The 23,948-nt window shown below is 46.3% G+C and overlaps 1 protein-coding gene across 2 annotated transcripts in view; it reads left to right on the top strand.

Annotated features, from left to right (window-relative positions):
• Window positions 1-2,302: 2,302 nt before the first annotated feature.
• The window catches only part of STX18 (syntaxin 18), a 100,931-nt gene continuing 79,285 nt past the window's right edge, over window positions 2,303-23,948 (top strand). The window contains exon 1 of one of the 2 annotated variants that reach the window (XM_045182607.3): window positions 2,303-2,424. In XM_045182607.3, the coding sequence (XP_045038542.2) occupies window positions 2,320-2,424 (105 nt within the window). In that variant the 5' untranslated portion in view covers window positions 2,303-2,319. Of the gene's footprint in view, window positions 2,425-2,546; window positions 2,810-23,948 lie in introns of those variants that run through there. The other variant, XM_024573606.4, reaches the window with a different exon arrangement.

The raw sequence follows: 23,948 nt of genomic DNA, 5'->3' as shown, positions 1-23,948 counted from the left end.
ATTCCATGGGCCCAGAAGATGCTGGTCTCCCATGTCACCCCATAAGAATCTGCACTCCCAGGCACTGGGCATCCCCCAACCAGCAAATGCCTGCTATACCCTCTTTTCCAAGGTGGTGGGGCAATCCAGCCAACCTTTCCAAAGGGAGTGACAAGGACAACAGCTGGGTGGCTGGCATCTATTTCTCATTCACGGCAGATGGGTTGGGCATCTGGATATGCAATATACACACTCTTTTTGGCTGAGGCTGCACTTAAGGACTTCTATGCAGGTCCCCCAGTGTTCTGAGCTGCCGGCATCTATCCTGATGGTAACGAGCACGTGGCTGTAGGGAGCTGTATTTTGGAATTCCAACATGCCTTGCTTTTTTTCAAGAGGAGAGTACCTGGCCTCATGAATGATACGGTGCTACTTAGGAGACCTCATTTATGTACTACATCAGACTGGGCCGTTTGTAGCATCCCTCCACTGTTCTTCCTTTTCATCCATGAGGCCTCTCAGCTTCATGGGGTTTCAAACAGTTATTAGTCTACTGTCAACTGAAGATTCCTTGCTCTCTGTAGTGAAAAGAATAAAATAAAATAAAAAGAATAATAATAAAAGTGAAATTTTTTGTCCCATTGTCTGTGGGAAGACTAAGGGCCTCAGTGGCTTTTCTGGGAATATTATGTACTGTGTCACTTGTGCCTGTTAGAGCTCACTTGGGTCTCATCTCCACAATCTTCTCTGCTTTTGCAGATCCAGAGAGAAAACTCAGGCTTTTGTGCCCACTCTTTTACCCTCCCTCCCCAAAATACTAAGCACCAAACACACTACTCACACTGAGGGTTTGGTGGGGCTCAGGCCTCTCCTCCTCAAAAACCCTCCCAATGGACTGGCCTCCTCTCTGGGTTCTGGTTTCTCCCTCTCACCCTTAATTCAATCCTGTTCACAACATCATGCAGAGCTATTTAACGTTCTTCTACTCTGCCCTAGGCTTACCTTTGCACAGTCAAAGACTCATTAATGTCTCAATAAAACAAAGGTCCATTTATGCAATATAGAATCATTGGCCGAGGTTTTGTAGTTTCTTTCTCATTTTTTCTCTTACTCTGTAGGTGGGAAAAAAACTGCATGGAAACTTATTTTCCTCACACAGGAAGGTTGAAGTGACTAGAGTCAGGGTTTTCCCTTCCTTTTAGGTACTATGTCCTTTCTTGACATCTATTTTTGATAAACTTATTTAACACAATGGGTCTCAAACTTTTGGTCTCAGAACTCCTTTACACCATTAAAAATTATTGAGGGCCCTAAATATTAACTTTTGTTTATACAGATTTATATGGGTTTTTATGAATTGGCATTTACCATATTAGAAAGCAAAAATTTTAAAGTCATTCATTAAAAAACAAAAATGAAGTCATTCATTAAAAAACAAAAATGAATACATTACATATCAACATAAATGTATCTTTTTGGAAGTGAAAAAATACACTTCCAAAACAAATTTAAAAACCTTGGTGAGAATGACAATGTTTTACATGTTTGCAAACCTCGCTAAGTCTGGCTTAATAGAAGACAGCTGTTCTGCATTCATTGTTTTTGCAATATCCCAAGCCACACAGCCTCTGGAAAACTCCACTGTGTGCAACTCAGGAGAGAACGAGTGAAAAGTCAAATAACATATCAGTATTATGAAAATAACTCCATCTTGCTGACCACTCTTTGACAACACTGTTCTTCATCCTCTTTTAAAAAAGAAAACAAACTTGAAATCAATGAGATCATGAATTAAATCTGAACCTTGCGCCAAACTAGAGTCAGAACTCATTGGCTAGCAGTCAATTTAATGAACTGTGACTGTTTAAAAACTACACGTCAAGGGTGAACAGAAGCCAGTGACATCTTCTGCCCTTGTCTCCATCTTGTAAATGCTTAGTCATCCTTCAAACCTGCCTTTCTCTTAATAATGATGCCTTCTTCATTCAGCTCTTCACCTTAAATACAACAATGATAGCAGTAATATTAACAGTAACTAATTTGTATTGATCACTAGGAGCCAGGCAACGCCAAAATACACGTGTTAACTCTTAATTCTCATAATAACACTCTGAGGGAGGTTCTGGCTTCAGGTGGTTCAAGGATGAAAAACGAAAGGCTTCATGCTTCCAGCTGTGCTATGCACACCTGCCCTGCCTTAGAACTTATTGCACTCAAAAGGTCACTGTCCACGTGCTTCGGCCCAGCACAAGGCGGGCCCTTGGGGTCAGAGGTCAGGCTGGGTAGCCTTTGGTCCCCACAACCCGCACGGCGGGGCTCAGTCAGTGCGGGAGTCACCAAATGGGGTGGAGCCTTTTAGCTTCCCTATCCTCTCGCGCCCGGGGTCCACACTCCTCAAACACACGCCAGATCTCCCTGTGCCGTCAAGCCGGGACAGTTTTGCTGGTAGGAGAAAGGGGCGCCGGTGTGAGCGTCTCGGGGTTCGGGGCACCGCGGGAACCCGTCTCCCGCGCGGGCGGAGGCCGGAACCTTTCTTCTCGCGTCGCGGTTGGCGGGCGGAGGCGTGCAGCGCCGGAACGGCCCTCCGGCGACCGGCTTCGCGCAGCGGTCGCCGGCTGCTGACGTGGGCTGGCCTGGTACCGGGCTGTAGGTGCGGGTCGTCATGGCGGTAGACATCACGCTGCTGTTCCGGGCCAGCGTCAAGACCGTGAAGACTCGGAACAAAGCGCTGGGAGTGGCGGTGGGCGGCGGGGTTGATGGCAGCCGGGACGAGTTGTTCCGCCGGAGCCCCCGGCCCAAGGGCGACTTCTCCAGCCGGGCGCGCGAAGTGGTGAGCTGGTTGCTATGGAAACGGAGGGCTGGAGGTGGGGACGGACCCTGGACGCACATCCCAGACGCCAAACCCCAAACCAGACCCTGTCCCATAAGCAGTGAGGGAAAGAAGCGCCTGGAGAACAGTGGTCTAAAGGGGGGACCAAAGAGTTGCTCCCAGGCAGCCGACAGCTGCCTCGGGAAAGGAACAGCCTCACTTGGAAGAATGGGGACGTATAGTGAGAGGCATTCTAGGAAGCGAACTTCTCTTCTCTTGGCTGGGGGGCGCGGTGTGGGGGTGCGGCTGGAGAGACGCTCAGAACTCTCAGTTCGCAAAGTTCAGGGACTGCTCTGTGAGATCGTGAGTTCGCTGTCCCTGCCGACCCGAACGCCGGGGAAGTGTCTGCACAGCCCGTGGCTTCCCCGTCGCAGTGCTGACCACGGTGTATTTGCCTGTAATGTTTAATTGTCTCGTGCCCCATCCCCCGCGGTAGGGTCAAAAATGGTGTTCGGCAGATCTCTCCCTTCGCCGGGCCTCCTGCAGTAGATTAGGGTACACGGTAGGGATCAGTACGTCTTGAGACTGGTTTAGGGTAATCTTCCACAAACACTGTGTTACAGTTATCTAAACTCCTTTCTCTTCCCCGAGCATGGCGGGGTTTTGCGCAGGAGGGCAGCGTCCTTCTGCTTGAGGGTGGGAACAGGGTTGGCTTGGCCTCGGATCCCCAGTGTGTGGCTCAGCGTTGCTTAGTATGTGGTGGTTGAATGGAAAAAAGAAAAAAAAAAAGAACAGATGGTGTCTGTCTTCCCCACTACATTCTGTACGGGGAGAGAGAATGTGCGCCTTGTTGGCTGTTGTATCCTTGGCAGAGAGGGTGGGTGTTGTTTCTGCCTGGTGATGCTCAGGCACTTCTGCCTGTCCTCTAAGAAACAAAAACACAAACTCGCAAAAGAAGGTTCAAGGCCTTGGGAGGTGCAGGTGAGGGGCTCTGGAGGTCAACTTCGTTAATTTCTTGGTAAATCCATTTCTGTTCGGGTCACAGCCCAACACCTGGTACTTCGCAGACACTCAGCTTTTTTTAAAGGAATACATGTATGCCTGAATTAATGAGTGGCAGTTTGCAGAGGCTGTTCAACCATCCCGGGAGGGAGATTGGCCAGATGAATCCATTCAACCTATCAGTAAGCATTGATTAAGCACCTACCTGCTGACCAGCACTGCGTTAGCATAACACAATTCAGAGGGACTGGTGGGGGGAACGGACGTTAACAAAACAAGTGCCATAAAGCCTTGTAGATGTTGTGTACGGCACACGGGAAATGTGCTCCTGGGTGCCAAGAACGGCTTTATAGAGGTGATGACTCCTGCACTAACCCTTAAAGAGGAATAGTGGGTTCCAGTGCAGACAGGACCGAGAGGGGCATTGCAGGCTGAGAGAGGAGTACGCACAAAGGTGTGGAGATTGGTCACTTTTGTGCTCAATTCATACATTCAGTGCACGTCTGTCTGTTAAATTACAAACAAATTAGTAGTGACATTTTGAATTGTAGGGGAAGGAACTTATATCTGAACAACTCCAAATAGCGATAACTATGGCTTTGTGGGGAGAGCTTGATTAGTTAACTTGTTTGGACTATGGCACTAGTGGGGGCCTTGGGAGTGGAGGGAGCGGTAGGATTTGGATTTGGAAGACTTGCATTTGAATCTGGGTTCTGCCACTTAGAAGTGGGTGACTTAGGCAAGTCCTGTGACCTGAGTCTCATTTTCTATGAAGTGGGTGTGATAATACCCTACTTAACTGATAAGCAAATTATTAGGATCTTATGAAACTATGTATCAAAGAGCCATACTGGTTATTACTGTTTCCCTTCACCCCTGCCCCAAACCCATGTAGTCAGTTTAGACTATTTTCATCACTGGTGCCAAGCTGTATTCCCTAAACCACTTAACTTTCCTGTGCTTTCATTCCAAGCCAGTGCTGATTTCCCAGCAGACCCGTGCGGCTCAGAGTCCTTTGCAGCAGTGTGCCCCAGGCAGCCGCTGCCAGTGTTGGGCCCGGGTTGAAATCTGCTTGATGTCTTACCTGACATATACTAAAAATAGAACCGTCTTCCCAGAGCTGACCCCTGGGCTTTGTTCTTTATGTTCTTACAGATCTTCAGTTCATGTTGGGTAGCCATCTCATTTTATAGGTAGGAAAACTAATACCGGGTAGGAGACACGTCTTGCTCAGAGTCCTAATATCTGAGGTCACAGGACAGAGCCAGAAGTAGAAGGCAGGGGCTTTAATGCTATCTAGTATGTCCCCCCACCCCCATCCTCCTACCTTTAATTTCCACTGTGAAAACCAAGAATACAGTTCTTTGGCTTTAGAATGGCAGTGAGTCTCCTCCTTAGGTTAATGCTGGGTTCATAACCGGAGACTGAGCGGTATTTAGAGTAGAAAGACCTGAATTGGAATGCCTCTTACTGCTGTGGGAACTTGGGCAAGACACTTAACCTTAAATAGAGTAATAACAACTGTGTGAAGTTGTTATGCAGATGAAACGAGAAAAGGTATGCAGGGGCCTGCCCGAGTGTGAATTCTTTGGCTGCAGGTGACAGTAACCGAACATAAACTGACCTGAGCAGAATGAGCAGAAGGGGGTGCCGTGGCTCATGTAGCTGGGAAACACAGGATGGGGCTGCTTGCTCTAGCTCTTATCCATACAGCCCCAAGAAGGGGCTCTAGTTGGTTCTGCTTGGATCCCGAGCCTTCGTTTATGGCACCAGAGGGATAAGGTTTCTCTAATGGCCCAGGTCATATGTCCCCTCCAATAGGTGGTTGGCTGCTGTGATTGTTGGCCTGCCAGGACCTTGGAAAAGGGGCACTGCTTCTAGATGTGGGGGGCGAGAGACGCCAGGCAGGCAGAACCAACACAAACGGTCCTCACAGTGCCTGACCTGCCTTCGCCTTACCTGCCTGGTTGTTTCCATCTCTGCGGGGAGTGAAAACCTGGACTGCGGGCGTCTGTAAGTGACAGGTTTTGGGTGTGGGGATGTAGCTGGAGGTGCCTCATAGTGCCGCTCTTCATTTTCTTACTGACTTACAAAGGTAACTGAGGCCAGGGAGAGCACCCCCTGGGAAACCAAGACCCCTCGAAGTAGACAAACTGTCCAGGGGCAGCAGGAGCCGATGAAAAGCACAGGAAACCTGCGTTGTAGCTCAAGGCCAGCCCCGAAGTGGGTAGGCAGGCCGCGTGGTCTTCCTGGGCCCCAGTCTCCACACTGGTGAAACTGAGAGCTTAGACCAGGTAGCTGCCGTGACTCCTTGTCAAACAAAGGTGTTCTGATTACATATGAGATAATAGAGACTGAGCTGTTGGGCACTTTATCCTCAGAGTAGGCGTGCAGGTGAGGTTCTCTCTATTGTACATTGCCTTTATGAAAGCTAAGTGTCGTTTATTTTCATTTTCTTAGGAATTGGCTATTTTGAGTCCCTGGCTGAAATTCCAAGTTCTTGCAGTGACCTAAAGCCAGATGGCCCGGTCCCCACTTCCTTGCGGACCGCACCTCCTCTTACTCTTCTCTGGCTCTGCTCCTGCACCCTTGCCTCTTTGCCTTCTCACACTGCCGGGCACGGGCCAGATCCACCTGCCACCCATTTTTAACTGGAGTTTTCTTGGAGTGCAACCTATTCGTTTGTTTACGTATAGGCTGTGTATGCTTTTGTGCTGTGGTGGCCGGGCTGTAGCCTGAGAGCCTGCAGAACCGATCGCCTGTACGTTCTGGCCCTGCAGGGAAGAAGTTCCCCGGCCCTTAGGTGACAGCGCTGTCGGCAGTGCTCAGAAGAGTGTGCAGTGTTCGCTCTGGGCTGCACAGGCAGAGATGGGAAAGGATCACGTTTGTGTTTTAAAGTAATGGTCAGCCTTGAAGGTGAGTTTGGAGTGTGCAAGACTGACACAGAAGCACTGATCAGGAGGCACTGATGGGGAGGCTGCCACAGCCATTCAGGGAGAGCCGATGAGCTAGTGACAGTAGGGTTGGACAGGAGTGGGTGGAACAAGGAGATACTTGGGAGGCAGGCTCAGCCATCTTATTCCTTTGTGGGGTTAGACAGAGTAAGAGGTAGAGCAATGCCCGGTGTTCTGGTGGCAACAAATGGTAACAAATGCCACAGCAACATTTTTCTCAGAGTTAGAGTAGAACCCCACTTACTCCTGCTCTTTTCTCTTCCAGTTCTGAGCAGCAGAGAATAAGTCCAAGGAGCCCAGCGGCCCCTGGGGTTTTACTAAGGCAGCACGAAGTGGACACCTCCCCAGTGGCAGCGCTTCCTGTAGACCTGGATCGGGGAGCAGGCTAGAACCCAGTGGGGTTCCCCAGCTTGGCCACATTTCGATCTTGGGGGCAGTTGAGTCCCAGATGAGATAGCCAGTGTAGTTGGCCCTTGGCCAGCACAGGTTCGAGCTGCGTGGGTCTGCTCACGTGCAGGTTTCTAAAAATAACTAGGCAGTCAACCTTCCATGTCCCTGGTTTTGTGCCCCCGGGTTTCACTTCCAAAACTGTTTTCAATTGGAGGTTAGGGGTCCTTGGATTTGGAGGGCCAGCTTCATGCACTGTTCTACACCATTTTACATTGGGGACTTGAGCACCTGCAGATTTTGGTATCTGAGGGGTCCTGGAATCAGTCGCTTGCAGATACCGAGGGGTGACTGTAGTTAAGTTTTGGGGGAGTCAAAAGTCACTCACAGAGCCTTGAGCACAGAGGGTTGGCGCCCCCCACCCCTGTGCTGTTCAAGGGTCCACCAGCTGCATGGGGATTCAAGGCCGGCCTCTCGAATCCAGCAGACGGGCTGGGCCTTCCTCCACGTGGAGAGAAGTCCCAGGCGCAGGTCAGCCTCGGTGGCTCATCAGGGCCCTTCTCCTTGCCAGGCTCTTACGCAGAGCTCTGTCTTCCCTGCATGCTGTCTTTATCCTTGGAAGAAACTGCTCTCGGTGCTAATGATTCCACCATGTATTGTGGAAGCACGGCTCTCTGGGCCAGTCAGCTCATCTTCTCCTTCGTGCCCAGAAGAACCTGGGCTGGGGCAGAGTTCCCTTTCCTCAGTTGCTGGGTGGCAGGTCACCAACAGTTTCCTGCATCATGTCCTGGGACAGGGCTGCTGAAACAGGTCTCCTCGGGGTGACGTCTTAGGAGAATTCCTGTTCAGGGTCTGGTTCTGCCGCGCAAGCTTGAGAACCAGATGCGTCCGCATCCTGCGGGTAGAATCATCTGTCTGGGCGGACGTCAGCCCTGCTCATGTCAACTGGGTAAAAGTCCGAATATCAGCTTATTTATTTGAGTGCTATGGAGGACACGAATTTTGGAAAATCAGTTTATTTTTGAGCTGCGGCTGCAGGTCAGGAACTCTGTCAAAGGCTTTACATACCTGATCTCATTTAATTTTTCTCTTATGGGGAGATAGAAATATAATAGTATTAAGTGATTTTATAATATTGTATTGTGAATAATATTCTGGAATTCATACACACTGGATGTTTGAGGTTTCTTTTTACGTGGAAATCTGTATGGGCGCCCTCTGGTGGGTGAAGTATCAGCGACATCTACAGTGGTTAATTACGGCTTGTCTTATGAAAAACTTAGTGTGTTTAAAACATACTAGGTTCCCAGGCCCCTTCAGAACCTCTCTGAGAGCGAATGAACCGGAAGAATGGAGGCATGATGTGTCGAATGAACTCGTGTAGCTCAGATATGAAAAGCTTGCAGCACCGTTGTGATTTTAAACTCAGCAGCACTTTTTTTTCCCCAACTTTCAGGGTCTCAAAGTCTATAAATGCTAGAGTTTGCCAGCTCCTCCTTGTCACAGAATAACATCGTGCCTGTTTGTCAGAACTTTGATCCGGAGCTGTGAGCTGCATCCAACCGCTGAGAGAGTCTTCATTTCACATTACTGTAGAAATTCCTGTTTAGTTCTGTTTTTTAATTTTGTTTATTCATTTATTTTTCAGAGAGGGGGAAGGGAGGGAGAGAGAGGGAGAGACATTTCGAGTACAGAGGAATCACTAGGTGAACATGGCTGAGGAGTGTGTCCTAACATGAGCGTTACTGTGTTCGGCTAAAAATTGCTGCCCAACCAGATACAGTTAAAACTATGTATATAAAATAAAAAATACCCTAGGCATGGAAATAATGATTAAAGGGAATTCCCTAAAACATGTTAACTAGGCGTGGGTTTTTTTTCTGCTTCTATCATCCTGAAGTTCTTTAATGAACATGTAAGTACTTGTGAAATGAAAAACAGAACAAAGTAAAACTCTTAAAAGATGAGTTTTTATTGAGATGCTGCAGTAGGAAATGGAGAATTAATATCTTATGATGAGAAAAATGTCATGAGTAAGCAGTATCTAATTACATATTAAATGCACAGCGGAGGGGTCCCTGTTTAAAGGAAGTCTGTGGTGAGACAGTTTGTAAAGGAGTAATTTTCCTGTAACTCAGCTGGATTTCCAGTTCAGACTTCCTTAACCTACACGAGAAAATCATCCACAAATGTGGCACCGATGTCTTAGCTTTCTGGTTGTCTTTCTAAAACATAATAAGTGATAGTAACAGCTGCCACTTGCTGAGTACCCACTCTGCCCGGCACTGGCTGAAAGCTTCACAAGTACGTTGACAGTGCTTGCAAGTTAGGTGCAAGGCATCCTTTGCTGATGAAGAAGCCGAGGGTCACGGGGTTATGTGACCTGCCCAGGATGATGTGGCAGTGGTGGGGGTGCTGTGTACCTGGACCTGCCTGCCCCTCTCCAGGCTCTTTGCGTGGCTGTGCACGTGGGGAGTGCTGTCCCGGGACTCTGGGGCTCTGCCCCACTTTCATGTTCTCCTTGGCATGCTGTGCCGTGCCGTCAGGCCACCTGCTGCCTCGGGGCATGTTTGTGCCACGGAACATGCACATTTGAAAGTGCCCGGCTAGCTTTTGGGGCGATATAGCTGCCTCCAAACCAAACTTCTAAAAAAAAAAAAAAATCAACAATTACCTTCTAATAGAAATTTATTTATGTTTCTGTATTTGAGTAGCTAATGTATTTTAATGCATTTCTTACAGGTAGTGTGGAGGTATGCTTTGCGGGAAAAGGGAAAAGATTTGTGGTTTTAGTAAAATTAGGAGAAGGAAGACTCAACTTATACATTATAGACATTCAAAAAAGTGTAACTTCTTTTTCTGTCTTTGGGACACTGATTTGTTATTTTGTTTATTTATTCATTCAGCCAGTTCTCATGGAGAACTTCAGGGCTGAGAGGACTTTTCAGAATTGCCTAATGAGGCAGGGGCCAGGCCTTTAGAACCTCTGCGTGGGCCTGCCTCAGGACGTGGGCTTCCCCTGGGGAAGGCCCAATGGGGGGGGGGCAGGGCAGCTTCCTCCTGCCTTGAGCCATCAGCAGACAGTTCTCCAGAGATGGAGGGAAATGAGGGCCTCGTGTCTGGAGGCGCAGGTCTGCCCCATCCCCTTTGAGGGATGCTGTGGGGATTGCCTGAGACACTGTGTGTGGGGCTGCTGGCGCCGATCTCCTGCGTCGCACCGCACGGCAGCAAGCGGCCGCTGCTTTCTTACCGGTTTGTGTTTGCTGAGCGACTGTGAGTAAAGACGAGTTAGACAGCTGTTTGGGACAGAAATGCGAGTGAGGCTTTCCTCTGGCCAGCTGTGCGTCACAGTCTAGAGGGGGGCATCCGTTCGTTCGTTCATTCAGTAAAGATTGGTTGAGCACCTGCTGTAGACTCTGCACTGTCTGCCCCTGGGGACGGAGCAAAGACAGAAAGTCTCTGCTTTCACGACGTTCATATTCTAATGGGAAGCAAGTAAACAGATACAGAGAAATATGTCAGGTAGTGATAAGTAAACTCGTAAGATCTACTCATGCAATTAGAGAAATCTTCAAAAGAGGAACTCTAAGATTCAGAGGACAGATTACCTCTGGGTGAGGTTGAGAGGAGACTTCATGGAGGAGGTGACATTTAGGTGGGCTTCACTGGCCTCCACACGTGGGAATAGAGGAGAAGTGGGACAGGAGCGTGGCAGGTGCCAAGGGCAGGGGAGCACAGGATGAGGAGACCTGCTGAGGGAAGCTCAGTGTAGTTGGGGGGAGTGTGGGAAGTGGGGTGTGCCGCGTATTGCCCCCCACCCCCCCGCTCTTACTGATCTACCCTCCTCCCTTTCCTCTCTGCTCTTGCCCTAGTAGGCTGACCTCTCTGGAATGTGTGGCTGAGTTCCTTGCTCTCTGACTTTTAATCGGGTCCAGCCAGTGGCAGGCTCCAGCAGATTGAAGGGCTGGAAGAGAGGTGTTGGGTTGGGACCTGGGTAGAGGCTTTGCATTGACCGTCCATGGCTCGGGTGGGTGTCTGCCCATCAGCCCTCCAGTCTCCCCCTGCGTGTGTCAGGCACCCGTGGGTTAGGGTGCACGTAACCAGTAGGCTGGTGCCGGCCAGCAGTAGCCAGGGTCACGTTGCGGGCCCGTGCCTGAACATAGGGCCACGGGGCTTCATCTCCACGGCAGAACCGTGGACGTGGCACCTCTGCCTTTTTATTTAAGATGGTTTCAGAGAAGAGATCTCTCTCTCGCTCGCTTGCTCAACATTGCAACAGGCAAAAGTCAAGAATTTTAGGCTCAGACTGATTTTCTCTTAGTGATGGGCAGTTCACGCTTTTCTTCCAGTATGACCTAAAAGGTTAGAGGTGGTAAATGGCTCTTGTGGCATTTTTGACTATAAATCCGAACTGGAATTGAATCTGCAAGCCATTATCAGGCTCTTGAGTCAAGCTGCCTTGTCTTTCTCCTGTTTTTGTTTCAGGGGACATGTGTGTTTTTATTCTGTCAGCAGACAGTTTACATACCTAATAGTAAGAGGGAATTATATAATGAGTACTTGATGTGAAGGGACTAGTTAAATACTTCAACTCCAAGGGATTCCATTAAAGTAATAAGGAAATTACATTTAATTTTAAATGGTAGAAAGATTTTTTAATGTTATTGCTATTAAGCATGTATTATACATACGCAACCCATTTTTTTTTTCAAATGAATTTCCAAAGCACAATTCATCTTTACACAGGTGGAAAGGAAATATTCTTGCAAATTATGTAGCTTGATGTCTTCTTCTTAGCTGTGGAGAGAAGCATACTTTTCCAAAGAACAGAACGTGAGGGTTGATCGGAAACCTTTGGAGTTACAGGCTTCTAGTTCTCCCTCTTGCAGTAAGAAAACCCACAGAGACGGGTCCCCGACGAAGGCGTGGTGGGCACTTTACCGCCCTAATTGACTCCAGACATGGAGGCCATGATTATAAGCCAGCAGTGACAAGAGGAAGTTAAATCAAAATTAAATTAAGGGAAGGAAATAAAAAAAGATATCAAGGAGAGGTGATGAATTTCCTGAAAGCCTCTCAATACCTATCTGTGGGCACGTGAGAAATCTGGGAAGGTATCTACCTCAGTTGTGTCAAAAGATGAAATCTGGAAACATTTCTGCCCTAAAAAAAGCCACCTCTCTTTTTTGAAAGTCTTTTTTATATTTATTTCTTGGTCCCATTCAGTCAGTACAGGTATATTTGCTTCTATACTTTTCCATGACTCAACTGTCAGTAAAAATCAGTATCTCCCATGATACCCAGGAGGTGATATTTGGGGAGGCTTGGTTTTTCTGTTTATAGTTTGACATTCTGTTGTGGTTCCAGCTTATGTACATAAAACTCTGGGAATTAGAGCTTACCAGGTACTCATCCACACTGACCCCGTGTTTGCAGCTGTCTGTCTCCTTTTCCTGACCCGAGAGGACAGGGACCGTTGTACGCCCCAGAGCACAGAGTTAGCATGTATTTGTGAAATGGATTGAGTGAACAAACGCCCTGGCTTCCTCTTTCTCAGCCATCCCACTGTGACCCTGTGGGTTCAGACCCTCACCGTCCTGCGCCCAGCGACACTGGGCACAGCCCCGTTCCAGCCCAAGCCACTCCCCTGGACAGAAGACGCGGCTTTCGTCCTCGTGCTCTGAAGCAGTACTGCTCATTCCCCACGTGACGGATCCTCGGTTGTTTGGCTGGTGTTCAAAGGTCTTTCTAAAGCCAGCCCTACCCACTTTTCCAGCTTTACCTCCCACACTTCCCGAATCATCACACTAGCTTTCACAAGCTGCTCCATTTCAAGCCTCTGCTCTCCTGCCTCCTTGTCTGTCTCCTGCTTCACCCCTTGCTCGGATGCCTCGCTCTCCTTTACTCAAATTCAGCCCATCTTTAAAGGTACTATCTGTGCCCCTGCTCTCCTTCTGAATTCAAGCCATTTGCTGCCTGTTTTCCTCACTAGACAAGGAACTGCGTGTGGCTGTGACAGCCTTGGCATGGTTTTGTGTTACCTCGTGATTTTCGCTGCTGCTAAACTTTCCACGTGCTGTTATGCTGTCTCCTGTGCTGCATGGTTTGCTTTTGCGCATGGAGGGTGGGAGAGGAGAGGGCCAGGCCCTGATGTGCTGCCGCTCCGCGCTTCCCTCGGGGGCTCTTGCAGCTAGTGTGGCAGTGTCTCGGCAGGACCCGAGTCACTTCGGAATGGCGCCTGGATTGCCGGTGCCTGGTGCCGGGCCGGGCCCCTGGTAGGGACTCAGCACATGGCACGTGACTACAGGAATAAAGACACTCAAACATTTGTTTAGTAGTTTTCACTAAAAGGATCAACATAGGTGATTTTATTATTCTTCTAAAAGCCATAAAAATCCAGGTTTTCACTGGGCTTTATTTCATCATTAACAGTCTTCCCTAAAGCACTTCTTCCCTTTGCCTGCCTCCAGCTTCATACCAAAGTGGAAGTCAATTTCCTCTAATTCTTTTCCCTGTGAAATCGGAGAACAGCTTTTTAGTCACCTCCTTATAAATAACCCTTCAACAAGTTAAATTGCCTCTAGGACTGACTTTCTCCAGATTAAATTATCCCAAAGCCCTTTTTTTCTCTAATAAAGGCATTTTCAAAAAGAAGCATTCATTATTTTTTATTTCTTCTTCTAGCTCTTTATAAAACTTTATTTTTTTTTTTTCATAAATGTACCACAGGACACCCCTATGAGGGCTGGTTAATGCTGTCTGGGATGGAAGGCATCTCGAATCTCGGTCTTTTATTTATGTTGGGAGTGTCCTGTTGATTTTTTTTTCATTGCCTATTAGATGTGACTGAGGGTCCACTCGTACCCTCTCCTTGTTTTGTGCATTTCTTTAAATGTGTAGCGTGGCCTTCTTCCCACAGATACCACTTGCCACACCAGGAGTCTTACGGTTATAAGGTACAGACAGCCCAGTGCAAAGCAGCTTGCGTGCTCAAGGGAGTTAATGGATGCATACCACTGAGCAGCCTCGCGGTGCGACCTGACCTCCGGCGCGGCTGGGCCCGGTGGGCATGGTGGCACCAGCAGAGCTCCGTGCCCGCCCTCGTGGTGCTGGCCCCCTGGAGGCACCGCCACGCTCTTGCTTCGTGGCCGCTGAAGAGCCGCATACTGCAGACCTGCTCTCCCATGCTGCCCCACCCAGAGGAGCAGAAGCTCCGTCCTCCGGGCATCTGCTGGAACTGGGGCCTCGGTCACCCTCATGGGCTTACACTGAATCCCTTGCCCACCCTGAAACCCACTCATCTCCAGAGGGGAAGGGTACACTGCTCAGCTTGGTCTGCTGAGGACCACACATGTGGCCGAGAATAGGGGAAGAAGGGTTTCCAAAGGAAGTTCGGGGCGGTTGCCCCAATGGAGGGAGTTGTGGATGAGGGTGGCCTACAATAGAATTGCCTTCAGAATTGTGCCCTTCACTCCACTGTAGACAGGTCATTAACGCTTTGAACTGAGGGGGGTTCTGAGAACTAATTCTTCATTCCCCGAATCCCTGTTTATTGAGCGTCTGGGACATGCCCAGCATGCAAGCAGGTATCAGTGTCCAAACGCGGGAGAGACAAGCCCTGACTGGGAGGAACTCACCGTTCAGTGAAAAGACAGACTCGTGGGCAAATGCATGCTGTAATACGTGCTGTTTCCAAAGTGTGTACGGATGCCTCGGTAGACGCGAAGAACTCCGTGGGGGGGGGGGGTGCACGGGGAGGGCTTCAGGGGAGAGGTGAGTTTTGAGCTGAGCCTTGAAGGGTGAAAGGGGCTGTCCTAGCCTGGGAAAGGAAGGGTGTTCTGAAGGCCATGGTGAAGCGTAAAACGCTGTCAGCAGGGGCTGACAGGATCAGGTGTGGGTTTCAGAAAGACCACCCGGCTGGCCACTGGTAGGGTGGGCAGAGGGGAGAGGGACCACCAGCAAGGCGGAGGACCAGGTGAGCTATTGCAGTTACCAAGTCTAATCAAGACACAGTGATGGCCTGACCTCAGCCAGGGACTGTGGGACAGGGCAGATTCCAGACCTATTTGCTGTATTTGGAGGATTCGTCAGGGTGTGCGTGCGGAAAGTCAGTGGTTCTAAATGGGTTCAGGGCTTCAGTTGTGGGTGACCAGGTGGATGGTCAAGGTGAGTTCAGTTTCTGTTGTTATTTGTGGTGCTTGCAGAACACCCAAGGGACATGTGCTTGAGGCCGTTGTAAATGCAGAAACGGACCTCGGGAGAGGTTTCTGAGCTACAGCTGTAGGTGGAGAGGCATCGGGGCGTGTGTGGGTAGAGGGTGAAGGCTTGAGGAAGGAGCGAGGGTGCCCCAGGGGAATTTCAGGTGAGGAGGAGACCTCAGTCACCCCTCGGCAGTGTCGGTGGAGAGGCCAGCAGGGGATGAGTTGGAGGAGAAAGGGGCGGTGGCGAAGTTCAGTGTGTGGGGCCTTCCCGGTGGCTGACCTCTTCCTACCTTGATGACAGTAATGCCACCTGGGATGGTTTGTGGTGTGGACTCTGGGCTCTACTGCCTTCTGGTGTGTGACTTGTGGGCAAATGGCTTGGCTTCATCTCCTGGTCTTTGTAATGGGAATAAAGTAGCACCTGGTTTTGGAGGATTCGGTGAGCAAAGCACTTTGATGAGTAAACACAGAAACCAGTGAGCGCACCTGTCCGTGTCTCTGTCCCTGGTGAGTTCATCCAAGTCTAAAGTCAGCGTATTCAGGCTGCGCTAATGCACTCCTCTGGAGGGTCTGGTGGTTCCGGTGAAGCAGCGCGAGTTCTGGCTTCTTGAAGGTTTTCCAGGTTATTTATTGGATTATTTTTTTCTAATGACTATTAATTTTACCTCCGACATTGATGTACTTTTCTTTGTTTCTTCCACACTTAACATATTTTTAAATTGTTCATAACGCCTCACAGCATACAGCTTTCCCTTCTTCTTCATCTTATTTTTTTAAAATTTCCTTCCCTAGAATGATTTCTAAGGTTCTGGAATGCTGTGTTAGCTGCTCCCCCCCATTTTGGTCAGTTTCTGGCATGTTACTGTTAATCAGGCTACTTTTCTCATCCATCTGTAGGAATTGGCAGCGTTCTCGACTCCTCCCCATTATGGTCAGGAATATGAACTTGCTGGCTTTTCTTCTTCCTCTTCCATTTTCCCAAGTAAATGTCTCGGACCACTGATTAGATCTATTTGCCCACAATAACATAAGCAGGCACGAAGCTGGAATCTGTTTTAAAGGAGGATTGGAGAGTCTGTTACTCCATTAAAGTTTTTAAAGTCTAGATGAAAATGCAACAGCAGCACACAGGGCTTGAGTATGTTGCTGAATCTCGCACATCGTGGGGCCAGACATCGTGTGTGTTCATTTTTAAGTAACTGGGTGGGTCACTTTTTTATTTATTACGAACACAAACACTGATGCTAACAACTGACATGTGAAAGGAAAACAGGCAATAGTGATGAAAACCATTTAATGATTAGTGAGGAAACAGATATTGTTTAATGAAAATAAAAACCATGTCTAAAGGGCCCGATGCTGACTTTGGGAAATACAGCCGTGTTGCGGTCTGCCGTGCACCCTCTGTCCTGTACAGTAGACATTGTTTAAAACTGCTTGGGAACCGGAGCTTGCAATTGTGAGCCTGGAATGTCCTGCAGATAATTAAGTTGTGGTCAGGCTTTGGAAAAATAAAAAGTTCTCGAACTATGATTTTATAAACATGCTACAATAACATTTCTTTATATTTAACAGTTTCTTATAGAAAGCTGATACTCTCATGAGGCATTGATTAAAGGTAAAACATCAAGAAAGAAAAAATATTAAATTAAAACTTCACTTAGGATGTTGACAGTTGGCTTGTAATATTAAACAGATGTGTATGTTCCTGGGGATATTCTTCTTTCTGAACTGAATTGCTAAGTTGTATTTTTTTTATGACAACTACAAATTTTTGATCAGTTAATAATTTTAAATGCCCTTTCTACAATCGTCTGTATTCTAACTTCATCTGTAGTTTGAACCCTTCCAATGGTATAATGACTGGTGAGACCTTTGCTGCCTCTTCTAAAGTCTTTCACTTTCTTTTTTTCTGCTCCCCCCACCCCCGCCCCCTCTTAAAGCCCTTCTGATTTCATGATGCATTCTTGGGGATTGATTCCTTGAAGTGATTTTAGCATCGTTGGGTAGAATTCTACCCTTTCAGATTTCTGTCTGCAGTTTACCTCCATGTAAGTCTCGCATTGGCATCTGAACGCACAGGGCGACTGCACTGCCGCGTCCTGTTTGTGTGGTCAGTCCGAAAGGCCTCGTGGTGGCCTGCAGAGCCGGCCGTGCAGACTGGCCTGCCCCCCCGCTGTGGGGCCAAAGCAGTGTCCTAGATCCTCAGGATGTGGCCTAAAGGAGACCGGGCTCTGGGGCAAAAAGAGACTCGGTGAAATTCTTCTTGCTTATGAGGATTTTGCCATATTAGGCAAATGACCTAGAGCCCAGTCAAGGCGGGGGGCGGGGGGGTGGGCTTTGGTGGGTAGACCCATCATCCGGGGAGGGTCAGGCTGGGTTCTGCAGGCTGAGGTGAAGATTATTTTGCATCTTTGAAGACTCTTGAAACCTATTTGCAAAACTAGATAAATTGTTCATTATTGTGTTTGGGCTAATGGAAATTTTTTAAATTCTGAAGATCATTTTAATTGTAAGTTGACATCTGGATGTCATAAGTTTTCTGAAAGATACTTTCTAGGATGTAGTTTTGATTAACCTGAGGAACAGTTCAGTTGGTTTGGGTAGATGTATTTATCTTGGAACTGTGTGTTGTTTGCACAGTCTTCTTTGCGGGTGGGGGATTGGTGTTATTTTTCTCTGCAGATTCCACTTGGGAAGCTCTGATCTGGGGCCTAAGTATATGGAAGGCATTTCCAGTAAACACAAGTAAAGGCCCACTAAACCGTATGAACAAATATAACAATATATTTTGTCATAAAAACTTTAACCTTGTAAATGATAAATTCATTTTTAATAGCACACTATTTAAATGTGACTGTTTTTATATCTAATTGCATAGTTTCTTTATATCTAGTCACATATTATTAAAATGTCCTATTTCTTAAAGGTTGATTTAGGTGCAAAAATATTTTTTGATATACACGAGCATTTTTTAAAGGATTTATAAGTATGTATTTCAGGGGTCCGACTTTTGTTCTCTAGCTCGCTGCTTTAGAATTACTCGTATGTTGCGGGTGTGAAGGAAGACAGCAAATTTCTAGGCACCGTGTGTTAGCAGACTAATTGCATCACTGCCACATTCTCCTAGAAATTTGAGGTGCTAATTAACAGCACCCTTTTGGAAAGACTTAGGAATTTTATATGCAGAACTACTATTTAAGTTTAACATAATTTGTTACTCTAGAAAGAGCCATTCGTTTGAGCATAAGAACCTGAAAAGCAGTAAGAATGTCTGTTAAGGTTTCCATCAGTTAACTCGTTTGGGGCTTTCTGTTATTTCATTCCATTCTCTTCAGTGTTTTGCTGGAAGGGAGTGCCGTAAACATTTCAGATGGTTCCCTCGAACCAGAATTACTAATAGCGGACTTAAGCAGAAAATGCTGTTTCACTTTATCATTGTAGCTGCATTTAAAATAACTCTCTGTAAATGATATTCTTGTAGAGATACTGTGGCGTGGCTCCCCGACCCTAACTTCAGTGTTGTGCCTGACTGAGCAGTAGGCTGCAGGGACCTGCTGCAGTGAGTTGTGCCAGGCAGGTGTCGTTTTCTCTGCCGCTGTGGCCTCGCAGTCCCTGCTGCCACGGTGGGAAGACCGTGGTTTCATACGGCTTTCAGTGTTACTGTTCAGTAACTGCCAAGGGGCAGGGAAAGTGGGACGGTTTTCAGCGTAGTGATAATTAAAGAATTGTACCATTTGAACTGTCTCATCTCTTAAAATAATTATTTGATCATCCTTTTTTCCTACACAATGTTGGGATCTTCTCAGCTGTTTGCAGATAACGAATCTGGTGATACTGAGGAGAAGGGAGTACTTTGCTAGTGTTTGCTGCCTGTTAGCGCTACTAACTGTGAAGTCCCTGATTTGGGAATGGAAGCCGGTCGTTGGTCCCTAGTGGTCTAAAATGGGAAGTGCGTCTCTCGAAAATTCCATTAGAACTTTCTGTAAAGCATAACATTTGATTAGAAACAAAAACTTTAACAATTTCAAGTGGGCTGATTGGTTTATTTAAAGTGTCTTTGAGCAACAATTGAAGTTACTTACTTTCTTAGTCTCTTAATGGAAATAGATGAACTTACATATAAAAACTTGGGTATAAGATTAGCACCTGGATTTCAAGCCACTTAGTAAAATGGAGGAAAATTCTGTAAATGCTTGTCTAAGTACTTGGGAAAATCTATGAGAAGGTTCTTTTTTCTCTCATCTCTTTGGTAGCTTTATCATGCTTAATTTTCATGAAAATAATGTGTTTGTTACTGTGGTCACACCGTGATTTAGCTTTGGCTTATGTATGATATTTTATTGTCCCTGTCCTAGAAAATTATAGCAGTTTTTATGAGGAGTGGTTTGTGGGTTCACACAACCCGCTCGGGGTGCCATTTACTATAATTCTCTTCTAAAAGGACCATAAAACATCATGTAAATTGTTTAAAAAGGGAAAGGCATTTTTTGAGAAAGGCTAAGAAGAAATCTCTCCAGCTTTCTTGTGTTTCTTGTATTCATTTTCATGATTTTAAGCTCACAGTTTGTTTAAAACGTTCATGTTCAAACAATGCACGTGTCTATGAGTGAAGATGGTCGTGAGCTAGAGCTAGGCTGCAACTGGTGTTGGTTTGGAATGATGTAGGTCGAATTCATTGTAGTGTAATCTTTTAAAACACGTTTTCTCTGACTTTGGCAACGAAGCGAAGGAAGAAAGGAAGAAAGGGATGGAGGAAGGAGGAACGGAATTAATTTACAGCATGTACGTCTTTTTTAAAAGACCCCTATGTTCTCTTAAGTTGTCGTGTGTCTGTAATCCATATTAAGGTGAAATTTTTAGTGACCAGTCTTGAGAAACTCCTATGTAAATTCACCCGTAGATTTACCTGGAGAAACTCCCCTCCCTGGCCATTTCCCCATTTCGGTGGGCTTGTTGCGCACAGCGTGCACGCACCCTTGCGAAGAAAACGTAGAGCAGCAGCGACAAGGCCCGGGTTCGGTGTGGCTTACTGTGCAGGGGTCACGTGCTCAGATGCTGTCTTGGTTTTGTGTGTGAGCCCCAAGGAGAGCAAGGATGAAATTGCTAATAATTTTCTGTAGCATTTACGTGGTATCCTGGGCTTCTGGTCACTTAATACAGATATATCTTATGTTTAACAAACTGTTATAAGAAAGTCCACATATATGTGAAATTTAAAATAGAAGCAGCTGTTCACTTTGCATAAAGACCTAACAAGTACATAATAGATTTAATGTTAAGAATCAGTTGGTACATGTGAGATCATTATATTTGCAACATTTCATAGGAACACACAAATGAAATGATTGCTGTGTTCGTGTAAAGGTGATATAAACATTTGTTTACACCAAATTTTCTGTTCAAATTAGCGTGTTTTTAAAAACATGAGTGTCTGTTTAGAAGCTCCTTGGCTCTGTGAGGAGAGGCGCTTGTGAGCAGATCACACGAATGCATCTTGGCGAGAGCGTCAGCAAAAGGCTCGGCGTTCGTGGACGAGGCTGTCTTTGTCTCAGTGTAGACACTTCCTGCTTGGGTGTGTCGTTGTGTGAAGAGTATCAACTTAGGTTTTATGTGACTGTAAATTCCCCTTTCCATATGTGTGAAAATATACACACATAACCAACTTCCTAAAACATGTAAAAATGCTTTTTGAAGTTATTCCTTGTTCTGCACTATTTTTCTTTTTTTATTTTTCTATTTTTATTGGGATTTTTCTGTCCCTCAGAATCACAGAGTAGCTAACCAAAGTGAGTTTGGGGAATAGAAAATGAAGCTGTAATGGGAAAGGAGATTTAAAAAAATCGCAGAGTCGAATGTCACGCAGTGATGTTGGGGGAGGTGGGAGTCAGCCCGTGGGCCTCCTGCAGCTCTTCTGGGGGCTCTTTCTGTTTGCTGGGGGTGGGGGCCCTCTCACCGAGACTTCAGCCTCGGAATCCACTTCCTGTGGTTAAGTGTGCTAGGCAAGCAAGGCTTTTTCTGCCATTTAACCCAAGCTGTTGAGTATGCCGCTAATTTTTATAATTAAAAATTTTGTGTCTAGCTCTGTTGAATAAATTGTTTTAATAGAAGATGTTTGGAAATAGGATAGCTCTGCACTGAAGGGACCAAATACCAAACTGTCCAAGTTAGATATCATCTTCCAGTATGAATTTATAATACATTGCTATATAATGACATCATTATTATTGTGAGTGATACAGAATGCCATGTTTAGGGATTTTCTTCTTTTAGATTAGTAAATACTTTTTCTTTTTTTGTGTTAGTACAGACAACATACTTCGTAGTTATTTATAATTATCAAATAAAAAATGCATAGGATTTGACTCAAGTATGATTTGTAACTTATTATTCAGTTGCAAGAAATCTAAACTTACTTTGCCTACAACTTTTGTCCAAAATGTTGATGTTTTCCTATTTCTATTTTTCACTCGAGTTAGTTAGAAAATATTTTTCATGGACTTTGGATGACATGAAATCACTTGTTATTAAATAGCTAAGTTTTTTTTTTACTTGAAAATCTTCATCAGTATGACCAATTCCTGTCAGAAAAGGGGCACAATTTTTCAGTTTTTTCCCCAAAACTGCAACTTCAGAAAATATGTAGGAGATGTAGCAATTAACCTACATGCACATTTATAATACTAGAAAACGGGCGGCTAGTCACATTCAAAGACAGGGTCTGATAGGCCCAAATTGCTTAAAACATCACAGTTATTGAAGATATACCCCAGGGAATCTGAGAAACCAGTTAACAGATGAAAGTACATTTTGAAAAGTCTGACCTTACAGGCAATCATAAAATGAATCAAAACAGTGCTTTTTTCCCTGCAATGCACAGAGCCCATCTGTGTCTAATCCAGTAATTATAGACTGTGTTCAATTACCTTTTCAAACTTGGAGCAGACTGGAGACTAGGCAGTGAGCAAACACAGGGTTTTGTCTAGACCTCAATTGACCACAGTCTAAAACGGGAATTTATATCTAATTTTGTTTTTTGTTTGGTTTGATAGTTCTTAAAGGATTCATTCTTGCTACTTGGTGTTTCACCCTCTTAGATTTGAGATACTGCCTTTTCTCATCACACAGGCTTTGGTATCAGTGATGGTTCGTGCTGTAATCAGATGTTTGTTTTCCGAATACTACTTTCGTCCTCAAATCAATAATTTGCACTGGAGAAAAGACTGCACGGGGTGGGGGAGGGGCTGGCACGCGGGAGTAGTAGTTTTTAAAAGTAGCCTTTAAAATGCTGCTGCTGCTGCTGACTGTAACTCTTTTTTATGTGCTAGGAAAATATAATTTATTTTCCTCTTAAACTCAGAAATTTTCAGTCACTTTGTACACTTAATAAGATGTTTTTTTAAAATACATGTAGGCTGCTAAAACAAATCTCTCTTATTACATGTCATACAGTGTTTTTCTTTCTTCATACATTTTTATTGCATTTGCTCATCAGGCTGGTATCCATTAGATATAGTGGAGAATATTCATAATCCCTTTCAAACCATTTCTCTTCAAGTTATTTTATGATTTGATGAGTCTTCGTGAGAATTGCCACGAACGGCTGTGGCCAGTTCAAATACTTAAATTTTATCTAGGGATCTTGGCAATTGAAGTTTTTCTTGAAACACAACACAAACAAAAGATGGCCACAGTTTTTTAGAATCTTATGCGATGGTCAGGGCCCCCCCCCCGCCATTTTTTAGTAGTCAAGTCATTCACATTCCAGTTAGCATTGGAAACAAATGTTTTGAGGTATTTATTGGATATAACCATTAAGTGTTAGAGCATGAATTTTTCTAGGAATTTTACAACCGCGGCCAGCATGCTGTACTATGTCTTTAAGTCGTGTCTGTTCAGCTTCACCTTCCTAGGGAGGTTTGTTAGGGTGCCGTTAGTGAGGAGGAAAGCACATGTCCGGAGGTGCATGAATGTAGCTTTTGGAGGAGATGCGTGGGAAATGAGACCTGGAGAGGATTACCAGTGCCTTCTGTCTCGTTGCCCCGAGGCCTCCATTCAACACTAGGACAAGGCGCCGTCTTTATTCTCCTCCTGCCGTGGCTGCTTGGGCTCCTCGCTCCTCGTAGAGAAGGCAGGAGATCAGTCTTCCTGAGCGTGGCCTTGAGAGACCCTCTGGACCCCGTCTCATTCGCTCCCTTATCTAGTCCTCTCCACAGACCAGCACGCACCCCTGGTTTCTGCTTTTGTTATGTGTTGTGTGGGCCACTGCAGCCACCTCCTGCGTGGCACTGAGCGTGGTTGCGATTTCTGTGTTTGTTTATTAACCTATGTGTGCCACTGCCACGGACCTGTAAGCTCCTTCAGACCAAAGGCTGCTTGTGCATATGTGTTCCCCTGGTGTTGCAGCACCAGACACAGGGCCTGGCTTGTGGCGGGCAGTGGACTGAGTGATGGATGCACCGCCTGCCTTGCTCTCTTCCCATCACCTGGCTCCCTCGCCGTATCCACACTCTCTCTTTCAGGTCCGCCAAGCCCCGCATAACCCACTGCTGGTCGTCCTCTCCTTTTCCTGCTCTGCCACACCAGCCTGTGGACTCTGTTTCTGTACGTGGCTCT

The sequence above is a fragment of the Desmodus rotundus genome, chromosome 4, assembly GCF_022682495.2.
Source record: "Desmodus rotundus isolate HL8 chromosome 4, HLdesRot8A.1, whole genome shotgun sequence".
NCBI classification, from domain to species: domain Eukaryota; kingdom Metazoa; phylum Chordata; class Mammalia; order Chiroptera; family Phyllostomidae; genus Desmodus; species Desmodus rotundus.
This window is presented reverse-complemented; position numbering and strand designations above follow the sequence as displayed.